Source organism: Solanum tuberosum, unplaced genomic scaffold, assembly GCF_000226075.1.
Source record: "Solanum tuberosum cultivar DM 1-3 516 R44 unplaced genomic scaffold, SolTub_3.0 scf00409, whole genome shotgun sequence".
NCBI lineage: Eukaryota > Viridiplantae > Streptophyta > Magnoliopsida > Solanales > Solanaceae > Solanum > Solanum tuberosum.
The window spans coordinates 283373-310107 of NW_006239346.1; the positions used below are offsets into that span (position 1 = coordinate 283373).

General features: G+C 32.8%; 5 protein-coding genes across 5 annotated transcripts; 3 read left to right on the forward strand and 2 right to left on the reverse strand.

Annotated features, from left to right (window-relative positions):
• The first annotated feature begins 1228 nt into the window (after positions 1–1228).
• On the forward strand, positions 1229–3426 carry LOC102593319 (L-type lectin-domain containing receptor kinase IV.1-like). The gene has a single exon (XM_006363037.2). It carries the CDS (start codon positions 1297–1299, stop codon positions 3292–3294), a length of 1998 nt encoding a protein of 665 aa, XP_006363099.1. The 5' UTR covers positions 1229–1296; the 3' UTR covers positions 3295–3426.
• A 2641-nt stretch (positions 3427–6067) lies between these two features.
• Positions 6068–8283, forward strand: LOC102584042 (L-type lectin-domain containing receptor kinase IV.1-like). The gene has a single exon (XM_006363010.2). The coding sequence runs from the start codon at positions 6129–6131 to the stop codon at positions 8130–8132; it is 2004 nt and encodes a 667-aa protein (XP_006363072.1). The 5' UTR covers positions 6068–6128; the 3' UTR covers positions 8133–8283.
• A 2468-nt stretch (positions 8284–10751) lies between these two features.
• LOC102584362 (L-type lectin-domain containing receptor kinase IV.1-like) lies at positions 10752–13066 on the forward strand. Its single transcript, XM_006363011.2, has one exon. The coding sequence runs from the start codon at positions 10821–10823 to the stop codon at positions 12819–12821; it is 2001 nt and encodes a 666-aa protein (XP_006363073.1). The 5' UTR covers positions 10752–10820; the 3' UTR covers positions 12822–13066.
• An 884-nt stretch (positions 13067–13950) lies between these two features.
• On the reverse strand, positions 13951–17939 carry LOC102593643 (laccase-4-like). Its single transcript, XM_006363038.2, has 6 exons — positions 17771–17939; positions 17534–17685; positions 16244–16488; positions 16005–16133; positions 14652–15614; positions 13951–14147 (listed from the first exon to the last, which is right to left on the reverse strand). The coding sequence occupies exons 1-6, from the start codon at positions 17888–17890 to the stop codon at positions 14017–14019; spliced, it is 1740 nt and encodes a 579-aa protein (XP_006363100.1). The 5' UTR covers positions 17891–17939; the 3' UTR covers positions 13951–14016.
• A 2261-nt stretch (positions 17940–20200) lies between these two features.
• On the reverse strand, positions 20201–22957 carry LOC102593968 (laccase-17-like). Its single transcript, XM_006363039.2, has 6 exons — positions 22822–22957; positions 22360–22511; positions 22036–22280; positions 21815–21943; positions 20720–21679; positions 20201–20455 (listed from the first exon to the last, which is right to left on the reverse strand). The coding sequence occupies exons 1-6, from the start codon at positions 22912–22914 to the stop codon at positions 20325–20327; spliced, it is 1710 nt and encodes a 569-aa protein (XP_006363101.1). The 5' UTR covers positions 22915–22957; the 3' UTR covers positions 20201–20324.
• Between the last annotated feature and the right edge of the window lie 3778 nt (positions 22958–26735).

Here is a 26735-nt window from a genome sequence, read left to right on the forward strand (position 1 = left end):
ATATATATATAATAAAATAAAAAGTATTTGTATTTCTTAATCTTTTTCAAATGAAAATTAAAAAAAATTATTAATAAAATAAAAAATAATTGAATTCACTATAAAATAACTTTAAATATTCAATAAATTTCATACTACATACTCCCATAACGTGAACTCATATGTTTACAGCTCGATCCAACACAAATGAAATTAAATTCTTGCCACTTGCTGACATTATTATTTTTCAGTACCTTTCAAAGAGGGTCATCAATTTTTGTAGTACTATATTTATTGAGTGGTTGGCATCAGATACACCTATCATTAATTATAATTTATTCAAATTCAAATGCATTTATTATATTAGGAAATATCTTTAGTTTGTATACTCCATATCTAATTTATTAAATGTATTTTACTACATTTGCTAAAACAATTGAAACTAATGACATTTGAAGAAAAAGTCTGTAGTTGAAAATATAGACCTTTCCTCTCATGTAGTCCAATTATATTGAACCAACTTGGTAATTATCGATTAACTGAAAATTAATAATAATTATCTTATGAATTTAGTTATTCAATTAGTATGTTTATATATATCAATAATAGGTAATAGGGAAAAAGCTCAAATATGCCACCAAATTTTGAGAAAAAGACTTATTTATGTCATCCATTAAAAATTTTGGCTCATTTATGCTATTTCCGTTTTAGAAAAGTCCTATCCATGCCATTATTTTTTAACTGAAAACACTTTTGGTTTTACAAAACCATTTTTTACATGTGGCCAATTATGATGACATGAATAATGACATGAATAAATCTTTTCTTTAACAGAAATGACATAAATGATCCAATTTCTCAAAATATAATGGCATGTTTAAGTCTTTTTCCTAGATAATATATAAACTCGAATCTAATAAACCAATAAGCCACCCTAATCGAAAATATAGACCTTTCCTCTCATATAGTCCAAGTATGTTGAACCAACTTGGTAATTGTCGATTAACTAATTAATCGAACACCAATGATTATTAGCTCATCATATTTACGAATCGATAATAGATAATATATAAAAATCAAATCGAACCCACCAATAAGAAAATATTGACCTTTCCACATGTAGTCCAAATAATTGGACCACTTGGTAAGTGAATTTTTTTGGATTACTTTAGAAGACTTGCCATATAGTATTATTTTTAGATAGATACTATAGAAGACTTGGACATACCTTCCTACATTTATTAATTTTCTCATTTTTGTGGCACTCAACAATAGAACAAATTAGCATATTTTCTCTCAATCAAGAAAATATTACCAATGTTGTTAAATTTTGTCATACTAGTGTCTCTCTTCTTTGTACCAACTTCTTGTGAAGTTGATGGATTCATTTACAATGGATTCAAATCAAGTAATATTAGCTTAGATGGCATTGCTAATATTACATCCAATGGTCTTTTGTTGTTAACCGATTCCAAAACACAAGATCAAGGCCATGCTTTCTATCCAAATCCAATTCATTTCAAGAATTCACCTAATGGTAATGCATTTTCATTCTCTACAACCTTTGTGTTCGCGATAACGTCTGATTATCCACCATTGGATGGTCATGGACTAGTTTTTGTTATCGCGCCACAGAGAGGAATTCAGAAGGCTTTGGCAAACCACTATCTTGGCCTTTTTAACTCAAGTAATAATGGGGATAAATCAAACCATGTTGTTGGAGTTGAGTTTGATACAATATATAGCGCGGATTTTGGTGATATGAATGACAATCATGTTGGAATTGATATAAATGGATTGAGGTCTGTAGCAAATCACACAGCAGGTTATTTTGATGATACTGGTTTGTTCAACAACTTTACTCTGATTAGTGGCAAGGCAATGCAAGTTTGGGTGGATTATGATGGCAGAACTAAGCTAATCAATGTGACAGTAGCTCCTTTACATATGGAAAAACCAGTTAGTCCACTTTTGGCTTTGAAATATGATCTTTCGCCGATTCTTAATCAGATTATGTATGTTGGTTTTTCATCATCAACTGGTTCAGTCCCAACACATCATTATATCTTGGGATGGAGCTTTAAGGCAAATGGGAAAGCTCAAGAACTTTCTCAACTTCCTAGTCTTCCTCGTGTTGGGCGCAAAGGGACTTCAAGATTTGTAACGATTGGTTTACCGGTGATCTCTTTGGTTTCAATTGTTGTAGCAACCTTAGTGGTGGTTTACTATGTAAGAAGGAAGAAGTATGAAGAAGTTCTTGAAGATTGGGAACGTGAGTATAGACCGCAAAGGTTCAGTTATAAAGATTTGTACACTGCTACTAAAGGATTCAGAGAAAAGGAGCTGTTGGGAGCTGGAGGATTTGGTAAAGTTTATAAAGGAGTGATGCCTGTAACCAAACTTGAGATAGCTGTAAAGAAGATATCTCATGAATCAAGACAAGGGATGAAGGAATTTGTTTCGGAGATTGTAAGTATAGGCCGTATACAACATAGGAATGTAGTACCACTTTTGGGCTATTGTAGGCGAAAAGGGGAATTACTTTTGGTTTATGAATTCATGTCTAATGGAAGTCTAGACAAGTATTTATACGACCAACCAAGACTCACCCTCGATTGGAACCAAAGATTCAGAGTCATTCGAGGTGTAGCATCAGGACTATTTTTCCTACATGAAGAATGTGACCATGTAGTGATTCATAGGGATATTAAGGCTAGTAATGTCTTGTTGGATGGTGAACTAAATGGCAGGCTAGGAGACTTTGGACTCGCGAGGCTATATGGTCATGGGACCGATCCTCAATCAACTCGTGTCGTTGGTACTCTTGGTTATCTTGCACCAGAGCATACTAGAACTGGCAGGGCAACACCTAGTAGTGATGTATTTTCCTTTGGGGCTTTTCTGCTTGAAGTTGCCTGTGGTAGGAGGCCGATAGAACCAAGACAAGCCGGTGATGATCTGATTTTAGTCGATTGGGTGTTTTCGTGCTGGAATAGAGGTAATATTCTTGAGGCTGTTGATCCAAACTTAGGCAATGATTTTGTTCCAGGGCAAGTGGAGTTGGTTTTAAGTCTAGGCTTGTTCTGCTCTCATTCAGAGCCCTCATTTAGGCCAACCATGCGACAAAACGTGTTGTTCTTAGATGGTGTTGTGGCCTTGCCAGAGTTATCAGCCCTCGGTGTTTCATCTGCTGGTCTAACATTTGACCATCGCGGAGGTTTTGATGATTTTATCAAGTCGTATCCAGCTTCTTCTGTTAATGCACATTCCCCCGCTTCATCTGTAGCAGAATCACTCCTTTCTGATCCCCGATGATTCATGGTGAGTTGGACATAACTTCTTTGGTGGAATATTGATATACTGATCCTGGTAAATATAACATGATTTTAGTGATTATGTACTTCTGATAAATTATTGTAATTCATACACCTGAAACATATTGTGACATGTCTTAAGATATCAGCCATGGTATCCTGATCTTATTGTTTACTTCCAATGCTAAATAAATACTAATCAGAGATTCAGCAATGGCTGTTCAGTGTACTGCTGAATTAGTCTACACACGAAGCACGATTGAACAATTTCATGAACATTGAACAGTGAAGTAGTTCAGGCATGATACTACAGTGTAGTATATGCAATTGGTACCAAATGTATCGTCTCATCGACCTACTAAACTTCTATTCCAGAATATGATTGCTAACTCTCGTTCATAGTTTTGCTTCAAATAAAAAAAAAAACATGACTAATGGAAGCAAAATAAGTAAGCACTCTTGAATGAAAGTTAAAAACAGTTCACTTAACAGTAGAACAAAGAGACTTGATTTACATTTAGGTAACAACTAGGAATTGAGGCATTACCATGACTAATAATAACTTTTAACGGGTCAACGATTAAATCGATAAGGAAAATAAGTAAATGATAACAACTATATATACTCACTAAATATGAAAGTCAAGAAGTTCAACAAGATCTCTAAGAAAAAACTAAAGATAGAAAAATAAAGATTTATTAATTAAAAAAAGAGTGTTGAAAAATGAAAGGAACCTCAAGACATTTAATTAATAAACATTCAAAAGTTTGACATAAATGTATTGGAAGGTCATAAAACAACTTCACATTGAATAGACTCCGATTCCAATAAATGTTGGTAGATGCATGTACTCAAGCAAATTTTCTTTTATTTAGCTCATGATTCAATTACTACATTTTAAGTATTATTTATCGTGATTTTTCTACAAATTATCTCAAATTATTTTTTGTGTCCATTTTTACTTGTCATTATTCTAAAAATAAAAGACCGTGAAAATGCTCTAAAATCAAACAAAAATGTTCCCGCTTACTACTTTGATTCAAAAATGTCCCCACTATTACTTTTGAGCTAGAAATGTCTTATTCCTAATAAATTATGTTGTTTATTTTCTTTCTTAACACATTTTTTTCTAATAAAAATATTATAATCGATCATTAATTTTCATAATATAAGATCACAGTAATACATCATTAATTTTCATTTAAATAATGATAAAAAATTCTAATAAAAATAGAAAGTATTTTTCTAATTGAAGAGGCATAAGCATTTGCCTATATAATCTTTGATTTTAAAGTTAAATATAACTACAATAATATCATAAAATACAAAAAATTATCACATAAATTGCTTCAAATCACTTAAAATAAATTTCTTCAAATAATTATTTAGTCATTTGTGACTCTCTCTTTTTTTATTTATTACATTATGTGCCGCAAATTTTGAAAAAGTAAAAAGCGTAGGCTTCCGGGCATGTTAACATTTTGTTGTAACGTATGCAACTCATTAGTGAAAAGTAGTTAAAATAAACTGATTTTTATAAAATATATATAAGAATGTTATGTCTTTGTGGAATTACACCTATAATAAGAGGTCTCGAGTTCAAATTTTGGGTATGATCGAATGGGACATTGGGTGGGAAACCAAAAGAAATTTCATTGTGGAATTCAATTTGATTACGACCCAAGAACCACCCTTTCAATAGTGCACTAACGACCATTTTATTTAATAATTAAAAAGAAGGAATTATGACCATTTTACTGTACTTATCAAGGTCCAATCTATTTGTGAAGTCAACTATTCAAATACACCCACCATTCTAATTTAGGCTGGAACCTTTCACGACTAATCTTTGAAGTTAAATTTGATTAGATGAACCTAATATTTTAAAAGTTAAAAGTTAGATACTCAAAAATTATATCAAAAGTACTATAAGTTGCAATATGATGGACAAGAGAGAATTGATCGGATGGTAAGCACTCCTCACTTCCAACCTTAAGATTGTGAGTTCGAGTCCCCAAGAAAGCATAATGTGGAAGCTTTTGGGGAGGGGTTAAAATAAATTGAGATGAGAGATGATAGGAAAATTAACCTTTTAAAAAAAAAAAATTGTAATATGATGAAAAAATCTATTATAAAATGTCATTTAAAGTTTTTGAATCTCGAAAAAAGGAAAAGTGTATCATGGGGATAGAGGGAGTATTGCTTTAATTGTACTCTAGATTAGGGGTTGATCCAGAATTTAAAGTTTATGCATTTCTACAACGATCTTAAGTTAAATACAATTAGATTTACTATCAAATATTTATGAATTTTTTAATACATATACAAAATTTGAGCAAATATTACTAAATTCTCGTGACTTCATATATCACACGGTATATTTGCCACGGAGCAAGGTGGGGTGGCCACTACAGCCTACGTACATCCAATCCTCTCTTCGGGGCTCATTTGTGGAATGACACTGAGTATGTTATTGAAATTCAACTATGTAAATCTTATTCAACCAAACATGAGAACACTACAGCAATTGAAATTAAATTCTAGCCACTTGCCATTTGAATAAAAAGTCTGCAGTTGAAAATATAGACCTTTCTTCTTATGTAATCAAAATTTGAGTACAAGTGTGAGATGGACCAACTTGGTATATAGATGACTTTTTTTGTATTCCTTGAGACGACTTGGAAAATATTAAGCAACATTTTTGGACTGCTACAGAAAAAATGGATTAAAAAGATCATTTTTTTGTCATATCAAGAAATGTATAAACAGTTGAACAAATTAGCTTTATATGGTCACAAATCACAATATTATCTCTCAATCAAGAAAATATTGGCAATGTTGTTCAATCTTGTCATACTAGTAGCTCTCTTCTTAGTTGGTATTGCACCAGCTTCTTGTGAAGTTGATGCATTCATTTACAATGGATTCCAATCAAGGAATCTTAGCTTGGATGGCATAGCAGAGTTTACGCCCGATGGCCTTTTGCTGTTAACAGATTCTGAAACACAAGATCAGGGCCATGCTTTCTATCCAAATCCAATTCATTTCAAGAATTCAACTAATGGTACTGCAGTTTCATTCTCCACAACATTTGTGTTTGCCATAAGGTCTGATTATGGAATTTTGAGTGGTCATGGACTGGTTTTTGTTATCGCGCCACAGAGAAGAATTCAAGGAGCTTTGGCATACCACTATCTTGGCCTTTTTAACTCAACTAATAATGGGGATAGATCAAACCATGTTGTTGGAGTTGAGCTCGATACAATCTACAGCGAAGAATTTGGTGATATCAATGCCAATCATGTTGGAATTGATATAAATGGATTAAGGTCTGTAGCAGTTGAAACAGCAGGTTATTTTGATAATACTGGCTTGTTTCATAATTTGACTTTGATAAGTGGTCAGCCAATGCAAGTTTGGGTGGATTATGATGGCAGCACTACGCAAATTAATGTAACAGTAGCTCCATTACATGTGGAAAAACCAGTTAATCCACTTTTGTCTTTGAAAACTGATCTTTCGCCGATTCTTGATCAGACCATGTATGTTGGTTTTTCATCATCAATTGGTTCAGTCCCAACACATCATTATATCTTGGGATGGAGCTTCAAGATAAATGGGAAAGCTCAAGAACTCTCTCAACTTCCTAATCTTCCTCGTCTTGGACGCAAAGGGACATCAAGATTTGTAAAGATTGGTTTGCCATTAATCTCTTTGGTTTTACTTGTTGTAGCAACCTCAATGGTGGTTTATTATGTAAGAAGGAAGAAGTATGAAGAACTTCTTGAAGATTGGGAACGCGAGTACAGACCACAAAGGTTCATGTACAAAGATTTGTACACTGCCACTAAAGGATTCAGAGAAAAGGAGCTGTTGGGAGCTGGAGGATTCGGAAAAGTTTACAAAGGAGTGATGCCTATCACCAATCTTGAGATAGCTGTAAAGAAGATATCTCATGAGTCAAGACAAGGGATGAAGGAATTTGTTTCGGAGATTGTGATCATAGGTCGTCTACAACACCGGAATGTAGTACCACTTTTGGGTTATTGCAGGCGGAAAGGAGAGTTGCTTTTGGTTTATGAATACATGTCTGGTGGAAGTCTAGACAAGTATTTGTACAACAAACCAAGATTCACCCTTGATTGGAACCAAAGATTCAGAGTTATTAGAGGTGTAGCATCAGGACTATTTTTCCTACACGAAGAATGTGACCATGTAGTGGTTCATAGGGACATTAAGGCCAGTAATGTCTTGTTGGATGGTGAACTAAATGGTAGGCTAGGAGACTTTGGACTTGCGAGGCTATATAGTCATGGTACCGATCCTCAGTCTACTCGTGTCGTTGGTACTCTTGGTTACCTTGCACCAGAGCATACTAGAACTGGCAGGGCAACGCCTAGTAGTGATGTATTTTCCTTTGGGGCTTTTCTGCTTGAAGTTGCCTGTGGTAGGAGGCCAATAGAGCCAAGACAAGACGATGATGATCTGATTTTAGTCGATTGGGTGTTCTCATGTTGGAATAGGGGTAATATTCTTGAGGCTGTTGATCCAAACATAGGGATTGATTTTATTCCAGGGAAAGTGGAGTTGGTCTTAAAGCTAGGCTTGTTCTGCTCTCATTCAGAGCCCTCGTATAGGCCAACCATGCGACAAATTTTGTTGTTCTTAGATGGTGTTGTGGCCTTACCAGAGTTATCATCACTCGGTATTTCATCAGCTGGCCTAACGTTTGACCATCACGGAGGTTTTGATGATTTTGTCACGTCCTATTCATCTTCGATGAATGCACATTCCCGCTCTCCATCTGTAACAGACTCCTTTCTCTCTGGTGGCCGATGATTCTTACATTAAATATGTTAGTAACTTTAACTTGTAAGTTGTAATCATGGTTAGCACCTCATCTTAGTTTTAATTGAATCTCTATACTGCTGCACCTCAAATAAGATGGAAATGCACTTTCTTTTTAATTCAAGCTTAATTTTCTTATCAATTTTTGACTTCAACTTAGTAGCATACATGTAGTCAACTAATAATTGACATGCACTCACACAAGAATTTGCTTGTATGTTACTTCCATTGCTTCCAGTAGAGCTACCATTTGATTTTTCAGTTACCTTGCTTGGAAGTTTAGGCAACTCGTCGACAAGGATTGCCTAGTAATTTTCTTATCACAATTCCAGGCTCATGAACTGACATGATCTGCTAATTGAAGTCCAAAAAGTTGGCTTGTTTAATGATCCTAGAAATTGACTCAAGAGTTTTCTTCAATTTCTCCTTGAGATCTGTGTTTTCAGTGTTAACTAAACAAATTAAAGCCTCTCCCCAAACTCTATTTGAGTGGTTCAAACAACTTTTTCATTTTTGAAAAAGTTAGGTACAGAAGGGAGGAAAAACCACAACCTGTCACACAAGATTTCTCGAAGCTCCACTAACTTCAAGCAACTCGTAAATACAGACTCGAGTACTTACAACGAATTAAACACTTAATCCTACACACCTTGTAACCCCTCTAGTACAAGAGACAAAGCAATAACTCTATTGCCCACTATATCAACTAACTCTAGCTAATATAGACTTCAACAGTACATCACGGCTAACTCTAGCCACAAACTCAAATCACAATAATAACAGGAGACGCGATCTACAATCCTTTATATCATAGGAGTAGATCTACAATATGACTGCCCACAACATTGAACTCAAAGAACAACTGAAGAAACTGCAACACTTGATCAGGTCCCTTTGCTGTGTATGAGAAAAGTTCTTCAAAACCCAGGAGCGTGCCATTGGTTAAGGACGTCTCCCGCTGCAGCACCTCTGCTGCAGTGCCCACCAACCACTGCAGGAACTGCAGCTTTACAGATGTACATAGTTGACTTGTCCTGTGGGACGAAAACTCTTTGGACCAGGTCCCTTGTACGATAGTTTGTTAAATCATCAAAACTTAAAATACAACATAGCGTCAGGACTATTTTTCCTACACGAAGAATGTGACCATGTAGTGATTCATAGGGACATTAATGTCACGGACTTAGAGTCTGTGGCGGGACGTGACATTAAGGCCAGTAATGTCTTGTTGGATGGTGAACTAAACAGTAGGCTAGGAGACTTTGGACTCGCGAGGCTATATGGTCATGGGATCGATCCTGACCGTGAATTGGACAACCATATATATGTTGGCATTGACATCAATGGACGCCTAAAATCTGCAATACCAAAGCCAGCAATGGGAAATCCTTCAATAAGTTAGCTACTTGTGCACATTCGAAACTGAAGACATAAATGTTGGTTGAGAGTTGAGACCAAGTTAAAGAAAATATTTATATATTATGCTAATTTTAAAAAATGTTTAACTATTAGTTGCAGCAAGTAATATGAAATTGAATGTTAAGATAATTGAACTAAAAAATGCCTCTCTATTAAATACCTTGTTCTTTTTAGCTCTTATTTTCTATTTTTCTTCATATTTGTTGGTTAGTAAAGGTTAGTTACCTTATTAGAATTGATAATGTGAGTATAGCCCCTTGCTTGTACTTATCTATATCTAGGGATGGCAATGGGGGGAGGGGTTTAAGGCTATATGTGGGGTGTGGCGGGTTTAAGGTTGCGTGGGGCGGGGCCGATCGGGACGGGTTGAAGTGGGTTTTTTAAAAATTAATGTGGGGCGGGGCGGGGCGGGTTGCGGGTATATGTGATTTTATGTAGGTTCATACTTAATTTTAACTTTTTACATGTTATAAGAGTGATAGATCATTATTTATTAAAGATAATTTCATTAAAGCTACTAAAATATTCAAGATAATAAATGAAAATGGTTCAATAAAAAATAATATAATTTCTTACATGTTTCCCAATTGACCTCTAAAAAACAAAATATTAAGTCACTATCCTATTAAATTAATACAACTTAATGAAAAAATGAATTTATTTTTATGAATTTTATTTTTAGTATCAAACACAACTAGAAAAAGAAAATATTAAAACAATTATGCGGGGCGGGTTCATGCGGGGTAGGTTGAAAATGAAAAGACTTGTTATGCGGAGTGGATTAAAAAATTTGCGGGTTAAGCTCAACACGCACCGCCCCATTGCCATCCCTATCTATATCCATATCTTTTTATTTTTAATAAAAGACCGCTAAACAGAGCGACACCCTGTCTAGTGGTAAATTTGCTAAAAAAAAAACTCTCTATTCATATATTCTTTGCTACGTGGTCATTGACTTGACTTACTATTACCACCACCAGACTAAAATCTAACTTAAACGTCTTCATTGGTATGAAAATAGTCACATATTCTTTCCACACAACTAACGAAAAAAAAAGTTCCCTTGTCATATAGTGTGGAAATGGAGAAAAATACATGCCCACGAAATTTGACTACTTTAATTTTGTCACTTATCACAAACCACGAAATTTAAGTTTAGGACCATAGTGAAGAAAAAAAATATGAATTTGTCTTAAAGGGTATTCATAATTATTCCAATCATCACATCTTCTTATGAATTCTTGAAAAAAAAAATTAGCCATGTTTTTCAAGATTGTGTCCTTGATTGTGTCTGCTCTTTTTGTTGTTACAAATTCTGAAGACTTTGGATTCATTTACAATGGGTTCAATAGAGCAAATTTGAGTCTTGATGGCATAGCACAATTTACATCAAATGGCTTATTAGAGTTAACAAATACTTCTAGGCTACAAAAGGGGCATGCTTTTTATCCTACACCAATTAATTTCAAGAACTTACAAAATGGTTCAAATTTCTCTTTTCCTACCACTTTTGTCTTTGCTATTGTGCCTTCTGTTTTACCTGGTCATGGTATGGCTTTTGTAATTGCACCTGTTGGTGGCCTAGTAGATGCACTTCCAAGCCCATTTTTAGGCCTGTTCAATGATAACACTACTGGGAGAGTCAGTAACCATGTTTTCGCGGTCGAGTTTGATACTTTACAGAACAGAGAATTCAATGATATTGATGGTAACCATGTTGGAATTGATATCAATGGATTGAAATCCGTTGAATCAAAGACAGCAGGTTATTATTATGGTGTTAAATTCAATAACATGACTCTTGCTAGTGGTCAGCCAATGCAGGGTTGGGTGGACTATGATGGTGTGGCTAAGCAAATTAATGTAACTCTGGCTCCAATGAATGTAGCAAAACCAAATGTACCACTTTTGTCATTGTTGTATGATCTTTCACCAATCTTGAATGAAACCATGCATATCGGTTTCTCTGGATCGACTGGCTCGGTTGTTTCAACACAATATGTTCTAGGATGGAGCTTTGAAATGAATGGAATAGCTCAAGGTCTTGATCTTGCTAGACTTCCTAAGCTTCCTCGAGTTGGACCGAAGAAACAATCTAAACTTTTGTTGGTTGCTTTGCCAATGATATCAGCAGTTGTTGTAGTAATAGCCTTTTCTGTGTTGATTTACTATGTCGGAAGGAAGAGGAAGTTTGCGGAATTGCTTGAAGATTGGGAGCTTGAATATGGACCTCATCGGTTCAAATACAAAGATCTTTATATCGCGACAAAGGGATTTGCTAACAAAAAGTTGTTAGGTTGTGGCGGTTTTGGCAGAGTTTACAAAGGAGTATTACCAACTTCTTCAATTGAGGTAGCAGTTAAGAAGGTGTCTCATGACTCAAAACAAGGATTGAGGGAATTTGTAGCAGAAATTGTTAGTATTGGTCGTCTACGCCACAGGAATTTAGTGCAACTTTTGGGATATTGCAGGCGTAAAGGAGAGTTGCTTTTGGTTTACGAATACATGCCTAATGGAAGTCTTGATAAGTTCCTATATGACAAACCAATATGTGCCCTCAGTTGGAACCAAAGATTTCGAGTCATCAAAGGCGTAGCATCAGCACTAGTCTATCTACATGAAGAATGGGAACAAGTTGTAATACACAGAGATGTGAAGGCTAGTAATGTGTTGTTAGACAGTGAATTGAACGCGAAATTAGGAGATTTTGGACTAGCAAGATTGTATGATCACGGGACCGATCCACTCACTACACATGTAGTTGGAACTGTAGGTTACCTTGCCCCTGAGCAGACAAGAACAGGCAAAGCCACAACCATTAGTGATGTATATGCTTTTGGTGCATTTTTGCTTGAAGTGGCTTGTGGGAGAAGGCCAATAGATCCACGAGTATCGGATGAGGACATCGTGTTGGTTGATTACGTATTTTCTTGTTGGAGTAGAGGTGATATTCTTCAATCCATTGATCAAAATTTGGGGAATGAATATGTTAAAGAGGAAGTTGAATTGGTACTAAAACTCGGACTTGTTTGCTCTCAGACAGAACCAACAAGGAGGCGAAGTATGAGGCAAGTTTTAATTTACTTGGAAGATATCGTGCCTCCGCCATTGCCAGAGTTGTCATTGTTACAAAGTTCTGCCCATTATTTTTCATTTCCAGGTTTTGATCATCACTTGTCTATGTCTTCATCATTTTCTCCAGAGAAAGTACTTTCATATCCCTCCACCGATTCGAACTCTCTTCCATTCACTGGTCCATGATTAGAACTCTTTCTGTATTGCCTTGATGAATTGTGATTCCAATCCCAACAGCAACAACAACTGTACTTCAATTCCAAACAAGTTCGTGTTAACTATGTGAATTCTTACTGTCTATATCGTTTCAATTAAGCATGTAATGTTTGTTACGATACAAATAATGGACTAATGTACACTTAGAATGATCCGGTTTCTTTTGATCTATAATGTTGTCGACATGTATTGCTACTCCCTCTGTTTCAGTTTATGTTGCTTGATTCGGAATATAAAGGTCAAACTAACTAATGTTTGGTGTGAATTCAGACACTGATTCTTCATCTTTTTAAAAAAAAATTACTCCTATTTAGAAACCACATAAAAAGTATATTGTTACAATACAAATAATGGACTAATGTACACTTAGAATGATAGTTCTTTGATCTATAATATTGTTATCTTTTTTCCCTTCATTTTTTTTCTTAAAAGAAAGTTTTCAGTTAACTATAAGACGTGGAGTAAGATGGGATTTTATTTTTTTACCAACAAGGGTTATGGTGTAGTGGTAAGTATTCCTTCATCCTTAACCAATATGGCTCGGGTTCGAGTCCCCTGCGTTTTACCCCCAACGTGAGACTTCTCAGAGTTTCGGAGTCCAAAGTCATGGATGGGAAGTGAGTTATTCTAACTTCCTCATTAAGCCCAACAATGACTTTTTGGGATATCATTTTCTTCACTGGCATCATATGATGTTATTATCAATTAAGTGGACCAAAATTATAGGTAAGAGAAGTTAAATGCAGAGGACAGACTTCAATACACATCTTCTGGTATGGTATATCATAATACTCCCTTCGTTTAAAAGAGAATGACGTACTTTCTTTTTTAATCGATTTGAAAAAGAAGAACTTTTTTTCTTGGACCCTAATCGTGTAGGTCCTGGACTGAGCCTTTCCTCTGTAGCGATCAGGTAGACCATGATCATGAAAGAGGAATCGTAGATATAAATATCAAATTTCACGAACCATCTTTGTTATATCATCAGTTTTTGTGTAATGTATCTTTACACTTCTATTACAAGCCTAGTATCATCAACAAAATTTGAAAGAATGAAGGTTACTCTAATAAAAATCAATAAAATGGGAACAAAAATTAACAAAACAAAGTTTCTGCATTAGCAAAAAAGATAAAAGATGTTGTTAAGAGAGTATAATATGAAAGATCAACATTTAGGAAGATCAGCTGGTGGAGGAGGTAACTTCTGCTTAGGACTTTTTCCATCATTTACCATCCAAACCATTTTCAAGCCCCAACTTGTGTGTACTTCAAGATGACAATGCATGAACCATACTCCTAAAAAATTCAAAAATATCATGTCAACAAGTTATCAACAAAAAAATAGATATTTCAATTCAAACATTAACTTAATTAATGAGTTTATGTTCTGTACGCGGACAATGAAACTTTTTTTTTGGCATAATACGTAACAAACACTCAAACTTGGCCTTAGTTGATAAGTAAGTAATACAAAGTAACTTTGAGAGTACACATCTAGATACCTCAACTAAACATGACTCTAACTCGTCCCCTTTGTGTCTTGTGGACACTTGACGCTAATGTAGCACATAAATTTTGGATTTGTCTAGATGATCATTTTGTAGATGTTGGAGTATTCAACTAACACATTGGAGACGAGTTGAGGTGTCTAGATGTGCATGCTCAAAATTTGAGTGTTTGTTTCTGTATTATGCTCTTTATTTTTACATGTAACTCCATATGAAGCCTCATATAGTACTAATAATCGTGTAAAAGTGCTTGATACTATCAATGTATGTAACTTAAAATCTAGTGTAATACCTGGATTGTCTGCAAGGAAGCGAATGGCGACCCAACCTCCAGACGGAACACCAACAGTGTTCCTTTCAGCAGGATCAACAAGGTTGAAATTAGCAGGATCATTGCTAGAATTATAATTTCCAAATCCTTGTCCAACCACAAAGAAATTGAAACCATGAAGGTGAAGTGGATGACTTTCGGCGCTTATAATACTTGTATCTTGCATAACTAATTCCACACTAGTATTAAAAGGCAACATCACAACTTTTGTGCCTGAGGTAACAAAACTATTGTTTGGTGGATTTCCTGTGTAATTGAATTTAAACGGCGGATTGACTGGAAAATCTGTTGTATAAACTCCTTTAGATTGGTTAAAATAGTGTGATTGAAGTAGAGCTACATTTGGCTGAACAAACGATACGTTGTTAACAGAAGCTGCCAATTTAGTGTTATTTGGTCCTTGACATGTTTGATTCTTAGGACATGGATTCAATCCTAATCCAACAGTGAAGAAAAACTGTTTATCAACTTTTTTAGGTACATTGGCTGGAAACTTCGCGTTGGCTAAGCTTCTGATTTTCTTGACAAAACTTGTAGCAAAAGTTGTGTCATTGAATATAGGGAGTTTTGGTTTCAACAGAGGAAATATGTTGCTCTTTTTAGTATTGTTAGAGGGTTTATGATATTCTAATATTCCAGTGGTGGTGGAATTGTCAAAGGAAGCAGGACCAGTCGCGTAAGGCCGAGCTGACATGAGGAAGGTGGCATTAGGATGAAAATGTTTGGTTTTCAAGAGGATATTTGTGGTTTGTCCTGGTGTTATAAGAATTATGTTTGTGTTGAATGGTTTCACATAAACAGCATCAACTTCTACAACAGTAAGGTTATGATTTGCTATACTGAAAAAAAGTTCATCATTTAGTGCAGCATTGACTACTCTTAGTAGATATGTTTTCCCTGGTTTCACCTTCAATTTGAATGTATCTGCAACACATATGAAAGTAATTAAGTTTCTATTTTTACAAGAAAACTATGTGACAAAGTCTTGTTTTGTTGAATCTTGCAAAAGTGTTGACGATGTTAAATATATTTATACAATCAGATCATTTATAAGGTAATCACAAGCAAGTCTCTATGATATGCACAAGAACTCATCCCTCGATATAAAGAAGTTTAGAAGGCAAGAATGATAAGCATTTAGGCACTCTAATGTGAAAAATACTCGTGGTAAGTAGACAAAGACTTAGTTGATACAAACCTATGAATAGGAAAACGTTAATCGATAACTTTGATAAAAATGACAAGCAAACTTACTATAGTAAGATAAAATTACACTATCTGTATATAAAACTTAAATTATTTTGAAATATTTACCTTTAGCAGAACAATTGTAGAGAAGTCCAGGTAGACCATTGATGGTATAAGCATCAGAAATATTTGGAGGTCCTCCTGTTTGAAGGGCTTGATTAATTATTTTCTCTGTATCTGCCTTCCACCATTCACCTAAAATCCAAATACATTATGAGAATCACAAAAAAAATTGACTTTCTGAGATAATAACTATTAATTGAATGAACATCTGAGAAATCAGTGTTGCTATGAGTGTCATATACCAAAAAGAATTGGGACTTCCTTGAAGGGTTGTGGAAAAGGATAAGCAACACCTTTCTTTGGAAGAATAACAATAGGTCCATAGAGTGTTACTCTTAGCCATGAAATGTGAGCATGCCAAAATAAAGTTCCTCTTTGACCAATAATAGTGAAATTATACACATAACTTTGCCCTCTCTGAATTGGGCATTGTGTAATATAAGCAGGTCCATCTGCCCATCCACTTCTTAGTTGTCTCACTCCATGCCTAGAGACATGTAATACACAAATATTTAGCTTTTGATAAATGAGTTTAACTTTTATGAACTGACAGTGCGATAGAAATTTTTAGACTAGGCACATTAGATAGAGTCGTACGCAAGCTATACATACTATTTGGTGGAGTTTAACTTCTACACGTCGATAATGTAGGCATTTTATATTTCATATCACCTAAATGATAAGTACATATAGCTAGAGGTATTTGTATTAGTAACCTAGAAAATAATCAAAGCATGTTGTTGTCTACCTACAACAAGTTAAAATACACTAATAGGGTAAACATTCTTTGCATTGTTAGTGTAGTTGATTTCTCATATTGTCACACTATAGCAAAAGAGACATTTAGTTGTAAGAAAATTTTCTTTTAGCGGCAATATTTATTACTACAAAAATATTTATAGGCAATTGAGTTAATGTCATTTTATCCAGAATTGAAGTCTTTAGCGGCATTTACACTATATCAAAAATGATATTTAGCGACAATTAATTAATGGCAATAGTTTTATTACTGCTAAATATGTATTTTTGACGGTAATTATCACTCTTTGTAAATGTACCTAAAGCCTATAATGACGTTGGATCCAATGACAATTAACTAATATCGGTAAAGGCTTTAGCACATTTTGTTAATGAGTATATTTATTGTCACTAAAAATTATTTTTTGTTGTAGCGTTATATAAATATGTGTTGCTTATAAATATTCATATTATATTATTGACGCTAAATATAATAGAGATAATTATATTATTGCCGCAATATTCTTAATTTCTTGTAGTGTCACTCAACTAATAGTTATTATCTTAGAAGTCATGATATTCTTTTGTTGAAGAAAACTTGAAATCTAGAAGAAGGTGACCTCCCTCTGAAATAATAATTGTTAATTAGTTGAGTGACCATTAGAAAAATCGAACTCATTGTTAGTGTATACAATCCTTTGATAATTGCTTTAGTAAACTCATTTTGTAGAAATGAAAATAGTATTAAGAAATGAATTAGCTTCCAAATTGTAAAAGTAATTGTTATAACATACCAATGAATGGTGACATTGTGTTGAACATTGTTAACAACCTTAATAACAAGTCTGTCTCCTTCTCTTGCAATAATTCTTGGCCCTGGAAACTTCCCATTCACTGTCACAATGTTCTTTGTTTGACACAATCTTGTCACATTTTGCATTTGAATCTGCATTAATCAAATTGAAAAAAATAAATTAAAATGAAACAAAATTGCTAATGCACTATGAAATAATTAAATATGACATATATACATTAAACTTGTAGTGCCTTGTAATCCCTTCATGTTTTGCAAGTGTTAGTGTATCAACTAAAACCAAGAAAAATAGTGCCAACAAAAAGAGATTATAAGTCTTTAGAAAAGAAAACTCCATGTGTGTTAAATTGTTTTTTTTTTGTTGGTTTGTTTTTTGTTGAGAGATATTGGTGGAAAATTAATTGAAATCTTAGTTGTTTTTGGATGGTAATTAATGAATAAAATGGAAGATTTATATATATTGTGATGAGTGTTTGGTCAAATAGGTGGTTAAAAATTAAAATAGGGGATTATTGACCAGCTATAGGGTGTTGGCTCAACCATACTTTTGAGTGATGTTAAAGTCTGATAATTATTTTGTTATATTATTTTATTCATAGTCCACAATTTATTTATTTTTTTAATGAAATCTCCAAATCACTATATACATGTATTTATGCTTAATTCCTTTTTTATTGTGTTTTTTATCCTCACTTTTTTGTGATAGTTATTCGTAAATATTTATTCGTATCGAGTGTTTATATCAATTCAAGATATTTTATAGCATGGTTCTCCCCCTCCTTTTGTTAAGAAGAAATATGTTATCGCAATTCCAAATAATTAGATACGATTATATGAATATTCATTTCATTGTGAAAGAAATATGTATTAGATTTTTTATAAAGAAAGATGAAGAATATAGTAGATCCCAATGTACGTATAATTTTACCTATAGTAGATATATCTTTAGAAGCACAAAAAGAAGAAGAAAAGGAAAGGAATAGAGACGGAATCGGAATTTGAAAAAAAAAAATTAATCAAAAGGATTAATGGTATTTCCATTTATCAATCAAGTGTAACTTGAACCCTCAACCGACCTAACCATTCGAGTAAGCCTCACTAGTTGGATTTGAATTTATATGATCATGCTCAAACTCTTTTTTTTTACCACAATTCATTAAATATATTGGGTACAACATCAGTTACTTATACTTATTTATTTAATTTTTTTATAGAGTCCAAAAGTCAAAATTATTGAGTTCAGATGAATCTGTAACTAAGCGCATACACCTGTCCGGTGGAGTCACGTGCACTTAAAGAGGATTCGATTGAACCACTTTTTATTCATAGAAAAGTTATATTGCATTGAATAGGGTAAAATAATTTATTTTATACATATATAAAAAAAATTAATCTTCCTAATTAACATAAGCAAAATATAGATTCAAAATCTTAGGTGTAAGTCTTCTTAAATATAGATTCAAAATACATATAAAAAAATTGGTAGCAAATACTCAGTGGTGGAATCACATATAATTAAAGGGTGTCGACCGACATTCCTTCAGAAAATTACACTGTGTAGCTAGATAAAATTATTATTTTATATATATATATCACATATTAGCACTTCTACGCGATTTTACTTCTTTATATTTTGACACTTTTTAATCAAAATTTTAGCTCCGGCACTATATATATACCCATGTCTAACATAAAGTGAAGAAAATAAATAGTTTTGTGAACCAGAAAATTGGCAAATTATAAGTTGCTAATAAGTTGCATTCATTCTCCAACCGTTAATAAACATAGGGTACTTTAACATCATATTATGTTAGTTGCTGTCGGTTGTTCATTTTTTTTTCAATTGTTGTGTACCTAATAACAACATTGATGTTAATTGGTATGTTATTAATAACTATTACTTTGTTTATAATTATATACAAAATTAAAATTAGATTAGAATTAACACATTAATGTGGCAATGATCACTTCCCTATATTGATATTATTTTGACTCAAAGTTTTATGCAATTAACTACTCAACGAGAAAATTATATTCGAAATTCTTCAACTAACGATGTCATGATCCAAAATCAGGTATGTAGCTAGAACGGAAAGAAACTAATTCCGTAGCAAGAAGGGGGAGGTAAATTGTAAGTTTTTTGTTATTTTAGTCGACTAACAATGAGGTGGTCTTTTGGGATGGCTCAGTTGATTTGGAGGGTGGTCATCTACAGATGACTCGAGATCGATCCCCTTCAATGCCTTCTGAGTCGCTAAATAAAACCTATAATCGACATTGGATCTAATGACAAACGAATTAATCTTAGTAAAGGTTTTAGCACTTTACATACAAGTTTGTATATTTATTGTATGCTGTTTGTATATGTCTTGTAAATTTTATGTATGTTAAGATATTTCAGAGTATGTTATGCATATTTCAACTGTATACAATAATATAGAAAAAAGATAATATTGGAAGATGAGAAGATAAGAAGAAAGAGAAAAGGGAAAATCAATGGTTCAAAATTACAAATAAATTTTACCATCTTAAGTTTATAATCTATTTTCATGTGCTTTTAAAGGAAATAAATGTCAATTACTTTGTATGAAATTCTTTTAAAATGATTCAAAAGGAAGGTAATAATTCTCATTATTGATTCCAAATTTCTCAGTATTTTGAATTACAAATATATTCTCTCTCTCATGTAATCAAATAATAAAAATAAAATGAAGAAACATTAAAAGTCAAGGAAAAACAATGAGGTACAAAAATTGCATGAAATTAAATTCTCAACACTTGGGGAGGTCCATTGGTGGAGGAGGCAACTTTTGATTTGGAAGTTTTCCATCTTGAACCAACCATGCCATTTTCAATCCCCAACTTGTGTGAACTTCCAAGTGACAATGCATAAACCATACTCCTATTAACAAACAACATCATACATTATTAGCATTATATATTCTACACTTTATCCGATCCGTTCTAATTTAGGTGATGATGTTTGACTGATGATAGAATTTAAGTCATAGATATGTATGTCATTATAAATCACTTTCATTAAGGGTAAAATAGGTATCTCAAAGTTATATTGTCACTAAATATAAAAATATGTCATTCTTTTCAAAACTGATTAAAATGACTTGATAATACTAGACTTTTCGAAAGCAAATTCTTAGATTATTACCTGGATTATCTGCTAGAAATCGAATAGCAACCCAACCACCAGAAGGGACACCCACAGTGTTCCTCTCAATAGGATCAACAAGGTTGAAATTTGATGGATCCTTATTAGGGTCATAATTCCCAAACCCTTGTCCAACAACAAAGAAGTTGAATCCATGAAGATGAAGAGGATGACTTTCAAGACCAAGAATACTTGTATCTTGCATTACTAGCTCCACACTTGTGTTAAATGGTAAAACCATAAGTTTTGTGTCATTATTAACAAGAGTGTTATTTGGAGGGTTTCCAGTGTAATTAAACCAATGTAAAGGACTATAAGGAAAATCAGGTTTATATACACCTTTAGATTGTCCAAAAAAATGAGATTGGAGAAGTGCATTTGTAGTAGGTAATATAAATGACACATTGTTGATTGAAGCTGAGAATTTTGTACCATTAGGTCCTTGACATGTTTTATTTTGATCACAAGGACTTGTTCCAAGACCTATTGTGAAAAACAAATGTCTATCGACGTTCAGAGGTACATTAGCAGGAAATTGAGGAGTCGCGAGACTCCTCAATTTACTTGTAAAATTGGTGACAAAAATCGTATCGTTGAGAGATGGTAATGATGGTTTAAAGATTGGTAGATTTTTCAAATGATGTTTTGATTTTGATTCATATTCTAAAATTCCAGCAACAGTAGAGTTGTCAAATGTGCCAGGACCTGTTACATATGGCCTAGCTAACATGTAAAATTTGGCATTAGGAAAATGAGGTTTAGTTTTGAGAAGAACATTATGTGTTTGTCCTGGTGTAATAATAATTGTATTTGTCTCAAAGGGTTTAACATAAACACCATCAGCATCGATAACTTGGAGAGTATGATTCGCGATACTGAAGAAAAGTTCATCGTTAAGTGCAGCATTGATCAATCGAAGAAGGTAAGTTTTTCCAGGCTTCACCTTCAATTTAAAAGTATCTGTATAAAAAAAAGTGTATAATTATTATTTGGAAAGTCGAACAATCTATAGTAAATTGAAATAAATTGAGTCATCATGTACACGTGTACTCTATTTTTGTGTCATTCATTTTAGAACAGACGAAAAAATATTACCTTTTGTGGAGCAATTATACAAAGGGCCAGGAAGTCCATTGATAGTATAAGCATCAGAAACATTAGGACCTCCACCTGTTTGTAAAGCTTGAGAAATTATAGCCTCAGTGTCACCATTGAACCATTCCCCTATATGACATTAGTATTAATAAATTTTGATAACATTAGACAAATTAATTAATAATAATTATAATATAATGACTTAAATTAATTATAATTACCAAAGATGATGGGAACTTCTTTGTAAGGTTTGGTAAATGGATAAGGATTATTTTTCTTAGGAAGAATAATAATAGGACCATAAAGAGTTGATCTCAACCATGAAATATGTGCATGCCACCAAAAAGTTCCTCTTTGACCAATTATAGTGAAATTATACACATATTTTTGGCCAATTTGAATTGGACATTGTGTTACATATGCTGGTCCATCTGCCCATCCACTACGAATTTGCCGAATTCCATGCCTATTATAAGAATAAAAATATCGATTACTCGTTGAATCGCGTAAGAAGATAATCAAATTATTTTTTTATGTATATATACCAGTGGATGGAGATGTTGTTTTGGACATTATTGATCACTTCGATTTCAAGACGATCACCTTCCCTTGCAACGATACGAGGTCCTGGAAATTTTCCATTTACTGTAACCATACTTTTGGTGTGGCATAGTCTTGTCACATTTTGCAATTTGATCTGATTAAATCCAAAATATGAAATAATTAAGTTATGTACACTGATAATGTAAATTAAAAGAATTCTTACACTTAAAAAAATGACAAGAAATAGTACCTTACATAATAAATTAATTAATGAGATTCGTAACCTAGAAAATAAGGATATTGGTATAACTTAATTACTAGTTACAACATGTTAAAATATGCAAATAGTGTAACTTTTGTAGTAATGTCATTATGTATAAGTTAAATCCCATTATATAAAAATGAATGAAACTATAATAATTAATAAAAATGAATGAAACTATAATAATTAATAATATGCTTACTTCAAACTTGTAATGCCTGGTTGCAGCTGAAACATTATGGAGGAGACATAATGCAATTATAGAGACAAGAAATAATCTTCCAATAGCACCCATTTTATACCCCAAAAAAATGAAATCTTTTTCTTTAGAAATTTAATCTTCTTGTTGTTTTTGTAGTAGAGCATGGAGGTTTCATATGTATATATATTGTTTGATAGGATGTTTGGTTGATTTGGTGAAATTAAAAAATAAATAAAGGATAATGTTGAAGAGAAAAGTGAATAGCTTGATTGTAAGGTATCTTTGGTTAGACCAAATGTTGTTGTAGAACAAACTTTAGAGTGGTGTCAAAGAATACACATTATTTGTATATTTGCATAGTATTAATTGTAGTATATTTGGCATAAACTGCTCGAAGTTGTGATAGACTGGGACTCATTCATACTTAATTAGAGATATTAGATATGAACCTTGTATATGAAGTCAGTTTTAGTCCTACGCAAATTCAATATAATCAGATCCCAAAATAAATGTCCAACACCAAGTGAAATATATTTTAAAAAAACAAAAAATACTCTCTTTATCTCAATTTATGTGACATTTCATTTTTCGAGAATCAAACAGTTTAAGTTTGACCAAAAATTTGCTTATGAAATCTTCAATTTTTTAAAATGAAATTTAAATATTTATAAACTATGTAAAAAGTACTATAAGTCACAATAATTGACAATTCAAAATATTTATAAAATATACGAAAAATTTACGATCAAAGATAGATTTATTTGAATCTCGAAATCCGAAATATGTAAAAAAATTGGGACAGAGGAGTATAGTATATTTGACATGCAAAATATTTCACTATCTCTATAGAGCTTTTCCTTCTTAATGACTCATGATGTTAGATTAATTAAGGCTTCATAGACAGCTAATTAGATATAGACAATATTTTGACACTCTTCCCTACAAGAATGATGATAGTCTTGAGGAAATTTTATTTATCATTATCAACCCTTGAAACTTAGTTAACAGAAGCGGAATTAGAATTTGAAGCTTATAAGTTTAAAATTCATATTTTATTTAAATTACTTATGGGATTCTAAACTAAATATTTTAGATATATTTAATAAATTTCATAAGACTAATTTATTAAATATGATGCTTGTTAACGTTAAGTGTTCATAAGCATTAAACTGTAATTAACTTAATGGTGAACTTGTTGATTACTGACATAAATTTTTCTTTGAGAGGGGAGATATTAGTATGTTTGACATACTATTTTTATTTTTATTATTTTATTTTTACTTTCTAATGGATTTTAATTAAAGCTAGCTTACACAGCTAGGGATGATTTTGACCTTACACCAATAATGTATTTTTCGTTATTGATACATTTCTTCACTTGAATGTAAGGAAAATTGCAGTAATAACTAACTTTTACATTGTTAACATAAATATTTTTTACACTATTAAATCATTTTTAGTTGTTATAGTAAATAAAACATATTTATTCATCTCAACTTATATACAATATAGCAAGAATTTTTTTACTGTGATTTATTCATATGCCTTTAATTATTTAAAATTGTTAATCTTTGTGACTTCTAATACTTTTTATGTAGTTTCTAAATATGTAAATTATATTTCAAAATCCTTAAAGATTGTGTGTCTGAATGCACAATCATAATAACTTGATAGTGTACATGTTAAAAAATTATTTATAATGCATAAATTTAAGTATAAAGTACATAAATCACATATATATAGCGGCTAATTATATGTCGGAAGTTTCCTCAATTCTAAAATTTCGAATTTTCATTGCTCTCGGATACATTCTTTGGTTGTCCAATAAATTGCAAATGATACAATACTTAATGTGAGGGATGTATTCGAGAGGGAATAGAGATGTATCCGAGAGGGTATGAATATATCCAAGATGGAGTGGACGTATCCAAGAGGGGGTAGACGTATCCGAGAGGAAATTTTTGTAATTTTTTTAAATAGTAGAAAATCTTAGAGATTATGATTTCTTAAATGGTATATTTATGTAATTTTTCCTAAATTTAAACTCATCCTATTTTAGTTATACAACTCTTGTAACAGAAAATATAACATAGGAGATCTTTGTATAGAATACTCATTTTCTTTCAATCAAATTATAACTAGTCATATAAAATCATTTTCTCGAAATAATTTATAAGATAAAGAATTCACGAGTGAATACCTACAAAGCCAAATCTCCCTTTATTAGTATAGCACGTTGCTATATTTTATTGAGGAACTTTCACATATAGGCACTCAAAAATAACATAATTACTCTCCATAGCTATAGTTTGATAACTACAATTCGTAGCTACATGTCATAGGGAGGAGAGAGGCGAGCGAGACTGGGAGAGAGAGGCGAGCGAGAGAGGGCAAAGAGTGGGAGAGAGGTGAATTGTATATGTATATCGGTTAGATAATTGGATATTATACATATGTATTGTATATATGGCAAGCGAGATTGGGAAAGGGAGGAGAGAGGCGAGAGAGATTGGGAGAGGGAGGAGAGAGGAAGGCGAGAGAGGGCAGAGGGAGGAGAGAGGCAAGCGAGAGAGGGCAGAGAGTGGGAGAGAGGTGAATTGTATATGTATATCGGTTAGATAATTGTATATTATACATATGCATTTGTATATACGGCAAGCAAGATTGGGAGAAGGAGGAGAGAGGTGAGCGAGATTGGGAGAGGGAGGAGAGAGGAAGGCGAGAGAGGGCAGAGGGAGGAGAGAGGCAAGCGAGAGAGGGCAGAGAGTGGGAGAGAGGTGAATTGTATATGTATATCGGTTAGATAATTGGATATTATACATATGTATTTGTATATATGGCAAGCGAGATTGAGAGATGGAGGAGAGAGGCGAGCGAGATTGGGAGAGGGAGGAGAGAGGAGAGAGGCGAGAGAGAGAGTGGGAGAGAGGTGAATTGTATATGTATATCTAGGGGTGTTCACGGTTTGGATAAAAACCGATCCAAACCGAAAAACCAAACCAAATATTTTATTTGTAACAACGTTTAACTATATATACTAATATTGAAAAAATAATATTAACGCCATATGATTTTAGGGAGTACAATACGAGATAATAAATACAATTAATTCCCTTCAACCATTAAACTGCGGGACCAGATGGTTTAACCGAGGGTCGTTTTGGTCGGGAATAAGTTATTCCGAAATAATTAATGTTAAAATAAGTTATTTACCATGTATATGGGATACAACTTATTCCATCGCTATGCCAAAAATGATAGAATAAATAATCCAAGAACTACCTAATACCTCCAACCAAACGTGAGATAAAATAATCTTACATTTTATCTTGAAATTATTACACCTCATATTTCACACCAAAATAACTCCTTATATATATATATATATATATATATATATATATAAATGAATTTTTTTTTTTTTAACTAATATAATCAATTTTCTGTTATTTATGCAAATACAGAAATTCACACGATGATCTATATAGAGTTCGATACCAAACAATCCCTTATTTTTTCTTACTATAGAGTTATTGGACTCTTTGAACACATTGTTTTAATTTTTTTAAAAATATGAGTTACATTTATAACAAATTAAAATTACTAAAAAAATATATGACAATAATTAGTGGATTAACAAGCATCCTTTTAAGGGACAATATCATAATAAATAACAATATTAGTGATACTTGTTACAAATTGTAGCGATGTTATTGACTTTATAAAACATAACAACACTAACTTTGTAATACCTATAAAATCCTACTTTGTATTTTTATTGTAGGTTATATGTATGTCATGTATACACTTGAAATATACCTGATATACACACAAACTTGCAGTTATATACACAATGGAGAAGTGGGAGCTAGAGATTGTGTGAAATAAAGTGACAAAAATAGTGCCTAAATTTT

Excerpts from the sequence above, each read along its gene's own strand:
- LOC102593319 (XM_006363037.2), top strand. The coding sequence starts at position 1,297 with ATGTTGTTAAATTTTGTCATACTAGTGTCTCTCTTCTTTGTACCAACT.
- LOC102584042 (XM_006363010.2), top strand. The coding sequence starts at position 6,129 with ATGTTGTTCAATCTTGTCATACTAGTAGCTCTCTTCTTAGTTGGTATT.
- LOC102584362 (XM_006363011.2), top strand. The coding sequence starts at position 10,821 with ATGTTTTTCAAGATTGTGTCCTTGATTGTGTCTGCTCTTTTTGTTGTT.
- LOC102593643 (XM_006363038.2), bottom strand. The coding sequence starts at position 17,890 with ATGGAGTTTTCTTTTCTAAAGACTTATAATCTCTTTTTGTTGGCACTA. Across the intron at positions 16,489-17,533 it reads CACAATGTCACCATTCATTG|GCATGGAGTGAGACAACTAA; the intron begins GTATGTTATAAC and ends ACATGTCTCTAG. Across the intron at positions 14,148-14,651 it reads CTTCCTTGCAGACAATCCAG|GAGTATGGTTCATGCATTGT; the intron begins GTATTACACTAG and ends TGAATTTTTTAG.
- LOC102593968 (XM_006363039.2), bottom strand. The coding sequence starts at position 22,914 with ATGGGTGCTATTGGAAGATTATTTCTTGTCTCTATAATTGCATTATGT. Across the intron at positions 22,512-22,821 it reads CCAGGCATTACAAGTTTGAA|ATCAAATTGCAAAATGTGAC; the intron begins GTAAGCATATTA and ends GGATTTAATCAG. Across the intron at positions 21,680-21,814 it reads GTATAATTGCTCCACAAAAG|ATACTTTTAAATTGAAGGTG; the intron begins GTAATATTTTTT and ends TTTTTTATACAG.